The 16,591-nt window shown below is 43.3% G+C and overlaps 1 protein-coding gene across 1 annotated transcript in view; it reads right to left on the bottom strand.

The window, feature by feature from the left end:
- LRRC74A (leucine rich repeat containing 74A) overlaps positions 1 to 7,843 on the bottom strand; it is a 31,822-nt gene extending 23,979 nt beyond the window's left edge. The window contains exons 1-6 of the mRNA XM_073350348.2: positions 7,696 to 7,843; positions 6,080 to 6,255; positions 3,631 to 3,738; positions 2,572 to 2,668; positions 2,068 to 2,117; positions 671 to 752 (exon numbers count right to left, since the gene is read on the bottom strand). Of these exons, the coding sequence (XP_073206449.1) occupies positions 671 to 752; positions 2,068 to 2,117; positions 2,572 to 2,668; positions 3,631 to 3,738; positions 6,080 to 6,255; positions 7,696 to 7,843 (661 nt within the window). The remainder of the gene's footprint in view (positions 1 to 670; positions 753 to 2,067; positions 2,118 to 2,571; positions 2,669 to 3,630; positions 3,739 to 6,079; positions 6,256 to 7,695) is intronic.
- Positions 7,844 to 16,591: the final 8,748 nt, after the last annotated feature.

Raw genomic sequence — 16,591 nt, 5'->3', positions numbered from 1 at the left:
AAGAAATTTATTTCCACATGAAAGCTGGGCTCAGACACAGCCTCTGCTTGCTCTGTGAGGGCCCCTGTTTATCTTTAGACCCCGTTTCCCCACTGGATTAACTGAGGCACAAACACAGTCCCTTGTCACTCATTGCAGGATTGAATTTATCGGTCTTCTAAAGACCTGGGCTGATCTTAACAGTAAATCCATGATGGTGGAAACACTGAATCAGGAAAATGAAAGTGTTATTTGGACCAAAGAAAGGATTTCAGTATAGTTTAAGAGAGCACTGTGTGGTTAAAAAGCATACATTTGCTGCCAAGGGGCCATTGTGATAGGCAGAAATGCTAAGAGAAAGAGAGAGATTTGTAAAGGTCTTTCCCTGTGATACTATTAGCACCTGAGATTTGGATTTTGGCAGATTGAGAAGTCTCAGCCCCAAGGAAGTTGAGAGAGTCACCCAAAGTGAGTGGAATTAAGGGTGAATCAATGGCCCAACCAGGAAGGTTAAAGCCCTGGCTCCCAGTCCTTTACAGTAGCCATCAGGCCCCACAACCTTCTTGCTGTAAAATGTAAGAAAAGTGGAGGATTCACTTCTGCATCAGGGCTGGCCCCCAGAGCTCTCTAAGGGAAAGGGTGCCTGTACTGACTGCCCAGCTGGCTCTGTGGAAGTAATGAGTGGAGTTACCCAACATCTGTCCCAGATGCTCTCCTCCCTTCTCAGAGAACTCATTGTGGCTGAGGTCCAGCTCCTTCACTCGGTAATTGCCCTATGGAGAGAAATGGTATAGAGAGAATCAGATCTTCCATCCAGCTGTAGTCAGCTGCCATCTTAAGACCCCAGAAGAGAATGAAATATAGGCTTTCAGCTATTCTAGTGCACAGCAGTTTGTCAGCACGGAGACAGAGAATTATGATTCCCAGAACAAAGCAGGTTTGTCAGTCTTTTAACATGGTATTTTTTCCTCATGAAACAGAGGAGTCAAAAGGACTTTATGCAGCTAGGTCCAGTAACAACAAATGCTGTTCAAACTTCACTCTCACAGCTCCTACCTAGGGAGGTGGTAGAATCTCCTTCCTTAGAGGTTTTTAAGGTCAGGCTTGACAAAGCCCTGGCTGGGATGATTTAACTGGGAATTGGTCCTGCTTTGAGCAGGGGGTTGGACTAGATGACCTTCTGGGGTCCCTTCCAACCCTGATATTCTATGATTCTATGATTCTCTGTTCATGGACCTAGTCCTGTTCTGCAGCACCCCCCTGCTATTCCAGTTCTGTCCCCATATTCCACCTCCACCAATGTGCCTCATTCCTGACCTATAGCACTTCATGTTACAAATGCAGATCCTGGGCAGAAACGTCCAGCGAAGCCAAATTGTGTTATGGTTTTTGTGATAGAGACAAAATTGAGAAAGGCACTAAACTTCTTTTCACTTGTGACTTTCAAAGTGATTTAAATCAGACCACTTATGTTTCTTGAAAGCTTTGCATTCTCAAAATCCCCTTCTGTACTCCTGTTACGCACTCCAGAAGGTTCATCTCCTAGCCAGAACCCAACAGCTGTCCTCAGAAAACATTGACCTGGTACACACTTCTCCCTGTCCTCCAAGCCTGTCTCCTTTCTAAAGCAAGTGACAAGCACTCCTCAGAATTATGTCAGGAAATCATCTGGGTACTAAGAGGTGGGAATCAAACCAAGTAAGTATGGACTTTAAAATGGGGAGAGCCCTTAATTAAGGCTACAATTTTGTCATAGCTATTTTTAGTAAAAGTCATGGACAGGTCATGGGCAATAACCAAAAAGTCATGGCATATGACCTGTCCATGATTTTTATTAAAAATACCGCATAACTAAATCTTAGGTGCTGGGGAAGGGGGGCGCTCCCGCAGACGTTGCTGCTGTGGGGGAGGTTCCAGGGGATGCTGCTGCTCCGGGGGCAGGGGGGGAGGGCGCTCTGGGGTCACGCTGCTGCTGGGGTGGGACAGCCTGGGGCCCTGCTGCTGCTGGAGGTGGGGTGGCCCAGGGCTCCGCAACACGGCTGCTGGGGAGGGGGTGGCCCAGGGCTCTGCTGCTGCCAGGTTACTCACCAGTAGTGCCTCAGCGAAGTACTGGGCAGTTTCCTCCCTAAAGTTGTTTCCTGCAGAGGAGAAGCATGTGTTAACAGAGCCCAATGGTCTCCTTTGTGACATTGCACTGTGTCTGGGAGAATCTCCTGGGCTGGCTGGAATGGCATCCCATAATGGTGAAGAACAAATAGGGTTGAAAGAGGTTATCTCCCCACTTTCTCTTCTTTTGACCTCCTTTCTAGTGTTGTTTTGGGACCCACAGAGCACTCAGACATTGCCTAACTGAGGGCCTTACCTAAATTGCTCAGAGGTGGCTGTATTTTAGAGATCCTTATCTTGGTATAAATATAGGTATAAATCTAGACTTCAGTGCAGTTACTCTGCATTTACACCAGAGTACATATACATGAGAGCAGAATCTGGCCCATAGTCTATAATGTGCTTTCAGGATGAGAAGAGTTATAGAAGTGAAAAATATCATATCAAACTCCTCCTCTGCCCTCTTCCTAGAATGCATGGACCCACCTGAGAGCTGAACAGCCCGGAGACAAGAAATATTATCCAGGAACATCCTGGAGATGGCTTCCGCTCCTTCTGTGCCTATGTGGTTATTGGAGATGTTCTGAAAGGGAAGTATCAAGTATATGAAAAGAAAACCCCCCAGAATGGAGCTGCTTTTAGTGTTGTTTGTGGCTGAATGTGCAAGAAAGGCTAAGAGAATCCAAGACCAGCAGGACAGAGGCACTAGTCAGGCAGGGTCACTCTTAGACAGTAATTAAAACCAGAGGTTTCCTTCTATTTTGATACTTGTATGTGCAACCCCAGCTCCTTTGTAATAGGAGCAAAACTGCAGAGCCAACAACTTCACTGAGGTCTTGGTCTTCAATGAACCAGCAGTTACTTTGTCAAAGATCTTTGATGCCGCACAAAGCCCAAGGCCTTACAAAATCCATTCCATATGCCCCCAATTTTGGATACAGGAAACATTACTCAGAGCATATATAAAAAAGTAATTTTGTATTCCTCTCTTAATCTGTTCAGAAGGGCTTCCACACACCCTCTTGGAGCATGAAAATCTCCGATACAGAACATTTTCTCCATTGGCTAACCATACTGTAGAAGGATTTGTTTATGAGAAAGAAGGTAGTCATTTTGTGTGTTCCTGCAAATTAACTAAATAATTCCATAGCTCTGGGGAGCCCATCATGCTCTCACTATTTTGCTTTTCTGCGGCTTGTACTTTTTAAACTAGAGGGGCACAAAAATTATGACATTCAGAATGTGAATTTTTTTGTGAGGAGGCAATTAGAACTTGGCAACTAATTAACTGATTTTCTTGAAACTCAGAAAATTCAAAATTTCCTCAGATATTTTGTGCAGAAAATCTAAGGCAGATACTATTGTTTTATATTAAAAATGCACTGTACGATTTGGTATAGCACAAGGTGGGGATACGAGACCTGAAAGATCAATGGTCTGACCCAGTAAGGAAGGATACTGGATGAGATGACAAATGGTGGGAGCTTGTATGTCTCCTATGTTGCCATGTTCCAGTGTGTTAGAACTAGGAAGAAAATTGGATACCAGCTCTTGAATGTAGCAGTTCTCTCGTAGCATCTGTACCAGACACGTGACTCCTTCAGCCAGGATCCAGTTATCTTCCAGCTCCAGATGAGTGGTGGTTGTGTTGGACTAAAACAGCCCAAACAGGACAGAGAGAGACAGAGAATTGCTGGAATGTTAGTGAAATGGGCAATGTCCTCGGTGTAATTTACATAGTCCCTGTATACCTCCCATATAAGGCACTGCAGAAACTGTGCCTAACATAACTGTGGTCAGTGAAAAAGGGCAGAGCTGGGGCTGAGGGTGTTGGGACATGAAAGAGACTTGGTTAAGTGGTGTAGCTGCCAAGTGATTCATGCTCTGCACTGCTGTTATAGGAGAATCAGGTTCAATTCCCAGTCTCAATCTTAGGCTCCCTGGGTCTGCCCAGTGGTTAGCAGAGAGCCAGGGTTGGGGTATCAATCTTGCTGTCTTACTTCCTGGGCTTGTAGGGGGTAGGAGTGCTGGAAAATCAGGCCCTGAGGGGGCCTGTAGGACCCTTCTACAGTCAGCAAAGAGGTTCCTTTTTTTGATTGGAAGCTTAGTGGCTGCAACAGCTTTGATAAATTAAATTGATAAATTAAACAGTAATAAGTCACCAGGGCCAGATGGTATTCACCCAAGAGTTCTGAAGGAACTCCAATATGAAATTGCAGAACTACTAACTGTAATATGTAACCTATCACTTAAATCATGTTCTGTACCAGATGACTGGAGGATAGCTAACTGCACACCAATTTTTAAAAAAGTCTCCAGAGGCAATCCTGGCAATTACAGGCCAATAAGCCTAACTTCAGTACCAGGAAAACTGGTTGAAACTATAGTAAAGAACAGAATGATCAGATACATAGATGAACACGAGTTGTTGGGGAAGAGTCAACATGGCTTTTGTAAAGGGAAATCATGCCTCATCAATCTATTAGAATTCTTTGAGGGGGTCAGCAAACATGCAGACAAGGGTGATCCAGTGGGTATAGTGTACTTAGACTTTCAGAAAGCCTTTGACAAGTTCCCTCACCAAAGGCTCTTAAGCACAGTAAGATGTCATGGGATAAGAGGGAAGGTCCTCTCATGGATCAGCAACTGGTTAAACAATACGAAACAAATGGTAATAATAAATGGTCAGTTTTCAGAATGGAGAGATGTAAGTAGTGATGTCCCTCAGAGGCCTGTATTGGGACAAGTACTGTTCAACATATTTATAAATGATCTGGGAAAAGGGGTAAACTGTGAGGGGGCAAAATTTACAGATGGTACAAAATTACTCAAGATAGTTAAGTCTAAAGCAGAGCTACAAAGGGATCTCACAAAACTGGCTGACTGGGTAACAAAATGGCAGATGAAATTCAGTGTTGATAAATACAAAGTAATGCACATTGGAAAACATAATCCCAACCATACATACAAAATGATGTGCTCTAAAAATTAGCTATTACCGCTCAAGAAAGAGATTTTGAAGTCATTGTGGATAGTTCTTTGAAAACATCTGCTCAAAATGCAGCAGCAGTCAAAAAAGCTAACGGAATGTTAGGAACCATTAGGAAAGGAATAGATAATAAGACTGAAAACATCATAATGCCACTATATAAATCCATGGTAAGCTCACATCTTGAATACTGCATGTAGATCTGGTTGCCCCATCTCAAAAAATATATATTAGAATTGGAAAAGGTACAGAGAAGGGCAACAAAAATGGTTAGGGGTATGGAACAGCTTCCATATGGGGAGAGATTAAAAAGACTGGAACTTTTCAGCTTGGAAAAGAGATGACTAAGAGGGGATATGGTTGAGGCCTATAAAATCATGACGGGTGTGGAGAAAGTGAATAAAGAAATGTTATGTATTCCTTCACATAACACAAGAAATTTCTGGGGTCACCCAATGAAATTAATAGGGAGCTGGTTTAAAACAAACAAAAGAAAGTACTTCTCTACACAACACACAGTCAACCTGTGGAACTCATTGTCAGGGGATGTTGTAAAGGCCAAAACTATAATAGGTTCAAAAAAGATTTAGATAAGTTCATGGAGGATAGGTCCATCAAAGGCTATTAGCGAGGATGGTCAGAAATGCAACACCATGCTCTGAGTGTCCCTAGCCTCTGATTGCCAGAAGCTGGGAGTGGATGACAGGGGATGGATCACTTGATGATTGCCTGTTCTGTTCATTCCCTCTTACACACCTGGCATTGGCCTCTGTAGGAAGACAGGATACTGGGCTAAATGGACCATTGGTCTGACCCAGTATGGTGGTTCTTATGTTCTGTGTAGAGGGTTAGAAATGGTGGGGTTTCTCAGGGCTCCTACAAGGATAAAGTAGCTTTACCCACCCCTCCCCCCCACACTAAATAATAGCCTCCAAAATTTGGAGCGGCCCAGTATACCTGTTGGCTTTGAGTTGACACTACTTCCATCCTTGATCAGGTACTCACCACCAGTGTGATGGCAATGGCTTTGGCACCCTTGGGTCCTAGACCATGATGGTTCAGGTTCATGTAAGGCTCCTCTATGTTCCGAATGAAGTAAGAGACAGGCACCACTCCCACCAGTTTGCAAGCCTCTAAATATAGCTCTGCACCCTTTATGGTTGCAAAGGACCTCTCGGTATCTACAGAAACAAAGGAGGCTTGTGAGCAGTGTACTCAGTGTCCCATCTCTCTTCCCCCCATCACTGCAGCTATTTCTTCACCTGCAGAGGGAACTGGTTGATTCCTTGCTGGGGTCCATAGGTTACCTCACGAGGAAGGGCTAGAAGACATGAGCCAAGCAACCCCCCCCCCCCCGAAGAGTCAAGCTAGTAAGAATCTCTGTGCATTTCTCCCTTTTGCTCAGCGCTGGCCTTGCAATTTGATGGAAGGAAAGATTAGGATCATGTGACACGTTCTCTCCCCCTCAACTGTGATGATGGGGGAGACTGGGACAGCCCAAGAGTTGCCAGGCTTGCAGGGAGCCAAGAAGTCACTTGTGCTTTTTGTGTTCATGAGACCCTCACTCCGCATGTTTTCAGATTCATGAGTCAAATTCAACCTTTCAGTCAACAGGCCACGCCAGATTCATGGGCTTGGCTTTCTGTGGCTGACCTATGTCTAATTTTGCCTTGTTGAGCTAAGCTGAGGGAAATGGAATTCCACAAGATAAGAATAAGATCTCTACTCTTAAAGACATCTGTTTCTGGGACAACTTATCCTGTACCAACTCCTTCTATGTTTGACTGTTTGGTTTCTCATATCTAACTTCAGAAACCTGGAACGTGACTAAATCATTCCAGGTCTAAACAAGCACTTCTGACATCAGGCAAGTAAGCCTTATTCTATTTATCGTAACTGAAGCCTATGGCAGATAGTGCCAGAGGAGGCTGGTCAACCCGCAGCATGTTGGCTTACAAATGGCAGAAAGAAACTCTGTGTTCTCATCATCTTGGCCACTGGAAGTTGCTGACACAGCTGCAGTAGAACAGACCAGGACAGCTGATGGCTGCATTTCTGTAAAAACCTGTCATTTGGACTTTCTTCATCAAACCCAGTATTTAGAGGTTGTATTGCTACATTTATGCAATGGTTTAACCTCAGCACAAACTCCACTCTAGTTAAAGTACTTTTGACAGTTATATTTGAGGACTCTCGCAAACATCTCCTTTTACTTCGATTCTTCTGGTTTTTAATTTTCTTTCTTTCTCCTTTCAATTTATAGTACATTAACAAAGTGCCGATCCTAGGCTCCAGATATCTTTGCCATATATAAAAATGTGAGCAGAGTTTGATTAACCAGACATTTACTAGCTAAAGGGCTAAACCCACTAGCTAGAGAGTGATACTAAAGATAAGAGGGGCTCTACCAGCATGGTTTGGAGACAGAGGCCTTGGTGAGAAGTCCACCCTTTTCTTACCCAAACTGCTGGAAAACGGGAAGGGTGCTGGGATTCCTACTAGGGCAGTGTCCTTGGTCCCTGCTCAGGGACTCCACTTCTTATATTAATCTCTTGTTAATAGGTGCTGCACTGACTGTGAAGGAAAGGGTTTAGTTGGAAGTGTGGCCAGCAAATGCTCACCTTCAATCTCTAGGTCTGTGTCAGAGCTGTCTGCTCTTGTCTTTTCCTCTGCTGGGCTGTTGGATTGGTCAGCAAGCAACAGGGATTCCACAGACAGGCTGCCCTCAGACATCTCATTCTGGTCTGGAATGAAATTGATCTGCTTCATTCTGTGAATGCAAACTTAATGCATATGCAACACCCCACAAGACACTGCAGAGAGAACCTTTTTCTCCCTTCACTGAATCCCAGGGTCCCCTTAAAAATGTTTCAGGTACTTTCTTCCCCAGCCCCAAATCTATGTGCATCCCTCCACTGCATTATACTTACTTGGAAGCTGTCACTGGTGTATGGATGTTCTCACTTGAGCAGTTGGAGGTGCCTGGACACCCAATGGCTTGGCATCTTTTGGAGCAAACTCTCCAATAAGCTGGAAGCCCAAGTTTATGGAGGGCTATTTGTTCTCTCACACTAGTCGTTTACTGATTCTGGTGACCTGCATCTTCCCTCTCCCTGATTTCTGAAATTACCAGTCACTGGCAATCAAATCCTCCCACCCCCTGTGTCCTAGCCCTTTTGTTAACCCTCAAGCCAAAACCATGCCAGTTACTTTAAACTTTTCCTTCCCAGATGGCTTTCTCTCAGCCTGTGTGCTGCCTTTGCTATTAGTCTGAGAGTACTTAGTTGCGTACTTCGAGTAAGGCGGAGGAGAAATGGTTTGAATGCCACTGTACACTAGGATTGAGCTGTCACTCAGGAACAAGACTTGTAATCAGATCCCAGTGGATGTGATACAGCCTCTCTCACTCCCAATTCATAATTTATTTTACAATTAGGGAGAAAGAGAGATTGGAAAACTACCCTATGGGGGAAATAAAATCATGCAAGAGCCAAGAAGAATAATGTCACCACACCCAATCCTGGCTGACAAGTGGAAGGAAATGTAATCTTACTATTTATCTTTCTCTTTTTTCACTGTTACCTCTCTGCTGCCTTTTCCTCTGACTTCTTACTTTCCTTTACTGACTGGTTATTGACCTGTAATTTTGTCCCTTCTCATTCAATATTAAAGCTTGACATGGAATCCACAGTTTAGCTGTCCAGCCAGAGATGTATGTAAGAGGATGACTGCCAGCTGCGGCAGGTGACAGGACATCTCACTCACTCCACTCAGTTTGCCTCCAGCCCCAACCTCCCGACCTAAGACCCAGGCCCTTTTGTCAGACTTTGCTTGTTCAAATGAGTCATTTGCTGACTTTGTTTTTTAAAAGGAGGAGAAGGGGGCAAAGAAAGAAAAAAGTGTCTCTAAACCCTTTATAAACAACTCAAAAGACACACCAAATAGAAGTGACTAGTTGGAGACATACAATAGTTTCTCTTGTGTCCTTTCATTGTTATTATTTATTTGTATTGAGGCCCTCTGAGGATCAGATATCCACTGTGTTGGGCATTGTAGTGGGGCAGCTGCCCCACTCCTGCAGAGCCAATAGTAAAAGCAGCCCTGGAGAGGGCTGCGGCTGGGAACAGCTAAGCTGATTGGGGGAAGCAGCCACAGCTGGGGCCATACCCCAATCAGGCCACAGCTGGCCCTTATAAGAGGGCTGTGGGCTAGAAGCTGGAGGAACCTTGCTCTAGTTCTGGAATGAGAAGGGTTAGCTGCCTGGAAGCAAGGTACCTGAGGTAGAACAGTACTGGGGAGCTCCAGCCTGGTAAACAGCCAGAAAGGTACTGGGGCTGTAGAGGGGCAGCCTGGGAATAGGCAGGGGCAGCTGATCCTAACCCCTTGCCAATGATGAATGGTCATTACACTGCAGTCTGCCCCAGTGAGTGGGGGGTTAGATGATGACTGGCAGTAGCCATTGAGGCAAGGTGAGTTTAGAGGGTTGGGGGTTCCCTAGGGAGGGGAGACCCAGAGTGTGGGGATACTGCTGGGGCAGAACCCCAGGGTAAAGTGCACTGGGTTCTGGGAGGGATATGGATGCCAGTGGCAGTTGAGACACCAGCCTGCAGAGGGTGCTCTGAAGGCTGGAAGGAGCTAATTGCTGAGACAACCAGCAGGTGGTGCCCTGCTGGTGAGTCATTGCCCTGCTACAGGCATAATAATAAAGATAATTCCCCAGCTCTGAGGAATGTATAATCTCTTTTTGTAACACTAATTCTTGCAGCCTCCCACCACCCAATAACATCCATTGTTGTTTTGTGTCCAACATGGCATCCAATCCGGTGCCACCTAAGTAATTCCTGTGAAGTAAGGGCTCCAGACTTGAGCTCCTTGGGGCTTTTGTCTATGAAAAGCCATGCACACCTGCAGTGCTGTAGAAGTTAGTAGTATATCTAAAGTGCTGTTCAAGAAAAGCACAGGCAAGGGTTTTTAAAAGTGAACATTATATTATGCACTAAATATATTATCTCTTTTAAAGAGACAAGGTGGGTGAGGTAATATCTTCTTTCACCAACAGAAGTTGGTCCAATAGAAACAAGCTTTCAAGTATGCAGAGCTTTCAGATCTGGAGGAACAGATTGTTTAGCATAAGTATTATTATTTTATTTATTAAAGTAAATGTAGTAAAAGATGCCAGGATGGCAGTTCTGGAGACTCATGTCCTTCATTTATCCAGACTACTGGTGCTGCCAGGGTAGCACTGTGGCAAACTTCCTCCTGACACACAGTGTCCTTATCAGTGTACTTCCACCATAGTGATGAGAGGGGATTTCAGTCTCTGTGGCTTGGAGTGAGACATGGTAAGTTGTGAATCCAGCCTCCTTGCAGGTGCTTTCTTTTACACATCCTCAGCACTGCCTATTCTATTCTAGGCCCATCTCTTTTGTTTGTTACCTCTTTAAATTATGCCACATGGACATTAGACAAGTCAAAAGAATAATTTTTACTTAAATGGTAAGCTGTCTGGGGTGGGGTAGTGATGTAGTGGCCTCCCACCCACCCATAGGGGGTGGGTGCACTTGCAGATCCCTGGTGTGTGGAGTGAGGCTGTGCTCACCCTGCCCACCAGAAGTCAGTGGATGGGACAGGAAGTACAAAAGGTGGGTCTGCAAGCTCAGTTGGGCTGCAGCCGCTGAAGGAGCCAGATGTCTCCAGCCTGCTCCCAAACTGGGAGATTGCCATGGACCCCTGCGGCGCTGAGGACTGGCCAATGTTGCCCAAGCCACATGCTTACCATGCCAAGGAGGAGTTGTCGGGACAACTACTGGCCTTCTACCTGGACAATGCAGAGATCCCCTTATAGATCCAGGTATGCCCCAATGGGGAGATAGGAAGTCGCCTGGGGGAACTAGACAACCGTCAGGTTGAGAGCTGGCCTGCAACCCAGTCAGTGTGTTGCAGGAGGATACCCAGCGGCAGACTCCTCCACCACTGTTGGGGCCCTGGGCTGGGATGTGGTGGAGTTGGGTAGGCCTGCATCACCCCTGCCACTTAACTGCTGTCCTTAGGTGTACACAGTTGCATAGGGCACCTGAAAATTTGGGGCACCCCAGGGTCTTAGTGTCCACCCGCCTCCCTCTTCCTATCCCTGTTATGACCCTTCCTGCAGCCTGGTGAGTCTTCCTCCAGGGATCGAGTAACTTAAAAGTGAAAAAGCTTTTCAGCCTGCCAAACCTATTAACACAATATTGAAACGGTTAAAGAGGCATTCAAGTGGTAATGAAGCCATTTAACAGGCATTTGCCAACCCCCAGGTATATACTGTCAGTTTCTGAATTTACTGACAAACGGTTGTGCGTTACTGTAATATTTACTCAGAACATGTTAGTCTACAGGACCTTAGTTTAAAATTTGCTTTAAAAATATTTCATTTCTGTTGGTGAATATTATAAAATTACATCTCTAAAAAAAATCCTTGCATAGATTTTTAGAAGCACAATCTGAGTATTCATCTTTAGCCTTAAATGCTTGGATCTTCAGACATACAGTTTTTTAAATAAATCCTTCAAAAGACCACCCTTATCTAAAATACACATGAATTTTAATTACTGTAGTACAAAAAACTTGCTTCCAAAGTCTCTGTCCATCCCTTTCTCTCTTCACTCCCCTGTTGGAGAGAGCCCTTAAAGGGACAACACCCCTTTCCTTCCAGATAGCTGGACAAATGAGTTTCCCTGTCTTTACCTCTGACTATTTGATGAACTAGTTTTAAGAGAACCCTCCAGTAAAATCAGTATCTTAGTAAGATATCAAATGCTTTGTTCTGCCTAAAATCTTTGGAAACATTTTTTAAAGTTGGTGAAATTTCATAAACATGTCTACTGTTATGGAGATCACACAAAGTAAATTAGTGTTACTTTTTTTCTAAAAGCTATGAACACTAAACCTCTGACTGATTTTAAATGTCTGTTTCAGTGAGTTAAATATGTAGTACTCTGGAATGATTACTTTATGAAGGCTTAAGAGTACATTTAAAATATAAAATCAGCTTAGAAATACTGATTAAGAAAATGTAAAACAGGGAAGAGCTGCATCATGTATTCCATAATATTTAATGCTGTAGTCAGCAAGACAGCTGACTTGCCCTTGCTACAAAGTTTTTTGCAAATAAATCTAACTTCAGGGTATATCAAAAAACCTGTGACTGACCTTTTTTATTCCCATGTTTAGTGCTTTTAATTAGGTACCTTCTGCATAGCCAGTCTTCACTAACTGGCATGCAGTAGAAAACATGCTCCATTTTCTTTAGAAAGAATTTGCAGAAGAGTGGTGTGTGGTTTTCTTCTCATCCCCTCCCCCCAAGCCCCATGTCATCTGCTTCATTTGGGTTCAGGGATTTGGCTGGAAGGGGGTGAGCAGAGAGGAGGGAGACAGTGGGAAGAGGGTGGGGCCTGGGGTGGAGTATAGGAAGGGCCAAAGGCAGAAGAGGTGGGCTGCTGGGGAGCTAGTCTCCCCAAGCAGCAGCTTCACCCACTGCCCATGACAGCAGGTCAGCTCCCACACACCCAGCTCACGCTGCAGTCTCCTCAGGCAGGGGCCATAGTCAGAGCTGAATGCGTTGGTGCTGCACATTCTGCGTGAGGGAGAGGGTACGGGGGTCTCTGCAGGGAACACTGACTCTCCTCCACCATGAGGCGGGATGGGCGGCTTGGTATCCTTTGCTGCCTCGTCCCTCCCCCCAGGTTGCGAGCCAGGTTGCCGTCAGGCATAGGGGCACCAGTTTAATAATACTGCATAGAGCCCCATAAATCTTAAGGACAGCCCTGCATCTGCCTACAGTCCACCGAGTGAGGGCACTAGGCTCTACTCCCGCCTGAGCTCCCCTGGACTGTTTGGGTGCTCTACCCCGGCCTCAGCCCAGAGGACTTGTTGCCCATACTCTGTACTGGCCCAGCCCAATTAAGGGCTCAGCTTACTTACTGTCTCTTTGCCACTCGCCCCTGAGTACAGGTCCAAGCCACTGACCCTTCACTGCCTTGATTATGGCTTATCGCTCTACCCGGACTGCTGCCCAGAGCTACAAGCCAAGAGTGACTCAGCAATTCCCCCACCTGGGCACAACGCCCTGCGACTAGTGAGGCGGAGTGGCCTCTCACTGACCCAGAGAGGGAGGGGCTATTGCTAACCCACTACAGACAGGGACCATCTTTTTGTTCTGTGTTTGTACAGCACCTAGCACAATGGGGTCCTGGTCCATCACTGGAGCTTCTAGGCACTAGGAGGATACAAATATTTATGTACAGGATTTACAAAAAGATTTACTGGTATCACTACGTGCTAAGAAGACCTTTGAGAAAGTAGAGTGATCTTTCCTAAAAACATGACTACCAACAATGGGCAATATAAACACTTGGATAAATTACTCTCTCCACTAGAATAAAAGTTAATGAGGTATACGCCAAAGACTTTCATCTATGAAGAACCACCAGACAAGGTTGTCCTCAATTCCTCTTTTTTGTTCACTCTTTGTTGAAATTAGAAATTGGTATTTTAAAACATGAAATGATATGATTTAGTTACTTTTATTTGTATTATGTGCAATAAAGCAACATACAAAAGTTGTAACAGATGGTAAAAACAAAACTATAGTCTAGTTTTCAATGCTACTTTAAATGTACAGAGCTAGGAGGCAGTATACTGAAAGAGTTCAGTTTGTGAGTATTGATATTTTGGAAAAGCAACTGTAGTAGGTGATCACATATAGTAACATTCAGTTATGTAGAATTAAGACTTATCTGCAAATAGTGAAATTAGCAAGGAATGAACATACTTGTTAAGTTATCAGAATGAAAGATTTCATTATTTTTAAGTGAATAGTTACCTCAAGCTTTGCAGTTTCTTTTGTTAGAAGTACAGGATCTTCCAAAATTGAACATTGCTCTTTTCTAGTATTTTATTCAAACTAATCAGATGGAACATAGAATGATGTGATATGCAGTACAATCTAGGATTTATGTTCCATAAGAAATTAATGAATTCAGTGATATGAGGCTATGGAACTAGTTATACTAAATCTGAAATATTATACAGTGGGGGGGAGGGAATCTATTATTTACAAGATACATTTGTGGTTTTATGATCCAAACAAAGTATTGAGGAGTCAATATTTCTCTTAATCTCACTTGGCCAATTGAAAATCATTTTACTCATATTCTGAAAAATGATTTGCTGGATTTGGAAAAAACTACATTTGGCTTAGCTTGGCCATAAAGCAGCAGTAAAAATGAATTACTTAGCAAAACTTCATTTGCTATTTCAGGCCCTACCAGTATGGATACCAAAAATAACTGGAGGCAATTCAAACAAATTATTAACTTTGTGTGGGACAGTAAACTCCAAACTTTAAATGAGAACTCTTAATAGAGCAGATCTGCAAGGGGGATTGGTAGTACCAAATTTACTAAACTATTATTGGGCAGCTCAATTAAAATCACTGTCAGCCTAGTACATTGGATGGAACTCAAACGGGATTTTAAATATAAATGTAGTGTATTTTTGTACCTCAAAAATTAAGACATACACACCAGGGAAACAATATATACATCACTTTGGATATGGAATCTGACACAGATAAGAAGTAGCCTCTTCCTCTCCTTGTTTACACCCATCAGAAACAATCCAGAATTTTAACCAGAGTTATCAAATCCAATGTAGACTATATGTCAGGAAAAAGTGTGTACAACCACCGACTGGATATTCTGTAATGATAAACTATGGAAATTAATATGATCAAAAAACTGACAAGGAATATTAATATAACAGTTTGACTTATTGCAACTAGAGCATTATATCAAAACCCATGTAAGAAGCTTATATCTCAAGAGGATAGAAACACTAATTACAGGAAAGACCACCTTAGAGGGCCAGATCTCTGTATGGTACAATGAATTGTTACCGATGGACCTGGAAAGCAAGACTACGTTAATGGGAAAAGATCTAAAAATGGATATAACTTTGCAACAATGGGAAAATATCCTGAGAGGTCAAAACTTCATCTAATTGTGTAACCCTTAAGGACAATTATTGCAGAATACTTTATCAATGATACCTCACTCCATTTAAGCTAAAGAAAATATATAAAAAAGGAAGTCCTAAATGCTGGAGAGGATTTGGAGGAATAGGGACAGTTCTGTATGTTATGGTGGGAATGCCTGGATAGAATAGTATTTTGAACGCAAAAGCAGAAAATAAAACTTTCAAAATAATTAAAGTTAGGCTACCCATAGTGATTTTATTATGTTACAGCCCAAAAGAGACTATTGAATGGGGGAAGGACCTTTTGATCCTTGGGTGCATAAACACCGGAATCTCGAGTAGGAGTAGCGAGGTTATTTTTACATCTATATTTAGCTCTTGTGCCAGCACTGTTGGAATATTGTGTTTTGGTGTCCACACTTCAAGAAACATGTTGATGAATTGGAGAGGGTTCAGAGAAGAGCCGAAGAATCATTAAAGGATTGGAAAACATGCCATATAGTGATAAACTCAAACAGCTCAATCTATTTAACTTAACAAAGAGAAGACTACGGAGTACTTTAGTCAGTCTGCAAGTACCTACCTGGAGAACAAATATTTGATAATGGTCTCTTTAATCTAGCAGACAAACAAGATCCAATGGCTGGAAATTGAAACTAGACAAATTCAGACTGGAAATAAGGTAAGTTTTTAATAGTGAGGGTAATTACACACTTGAACAATTTACCAAGGGTTGTGGTAGAGTCTCTGTCACTGGCAATTTTTAAAGCAAGATTGACTGTGTTTCTAAAAGATCTGCTCTAGTTCAAACAGGAATTATTTTGGAAATTTCTATGGCATCTATAAGGAGGTCAGATTGGATTTAGTGGATCTTTCCAGCCTTAGAATCTGTGCATCTATGAATAACATGATTACTACTAGCACCAGATGTATGATAGTTCACTTTTAGAAAAATACAGATCCCCCAACATTAGTGGTATAGGAAATAAAGTATGTAAAATGCTTCCAATGGAAAAAAATGACAGACAGCCTTACAGGAGGATCAAGTCGATTTTAAAATATATAAAAAGAAAAGGAGTACTTGTGGCACCTTAGAGACTAACCAATTTATTTGAGCATGAGCTTTCATGAGCTACAGCTCACTTCATCGGATGCATGCCGTGGAAACTGCAGCAGACTTTATTTATACACAGAGAATATGAAAAAATACCTCCTCCCACCCCACTGTCCTGCTGGTAATAGCTTATCTAAAGTGATCATCAGGTGGGCTATTTCCAGCACAAATCCAGGTTTTCTCACCCTCCACCCCCCCCACACACAAATTCACTCTCCTGCTGGTGATAGCCCATCCAAAGTGACAACTCTTTACACAATGTGCATGATAATAAAGTTGGGCCATTTCCTGCACAAATCCAGGTTCTCTCACCCCCCTCCCAAAAACCACACACACAAACTCACTATCCTGCTGGTAATAGCTCATCCAAAGTGACCATTCTCCCT

This window comes from Lepidochelys kempii, chromosome 6, assembly GCF_965140285.1.
Source record: "Lepidochelys kempii isolate rLepKem1 chromosome 6, rLepKem1.hap1, whole genome shotgun sequence".
Classification (NCBI taxonomy): Eukaryota; Metazoa; Chordata; order Testudines; family Cheloniidae; genus Lepidochelys; species Lepidochelys kempii.
Note: the sequence above shows the minus strand (reverse complement) of the source record. Positions and strands in the feature narration are given on the sequence as shown.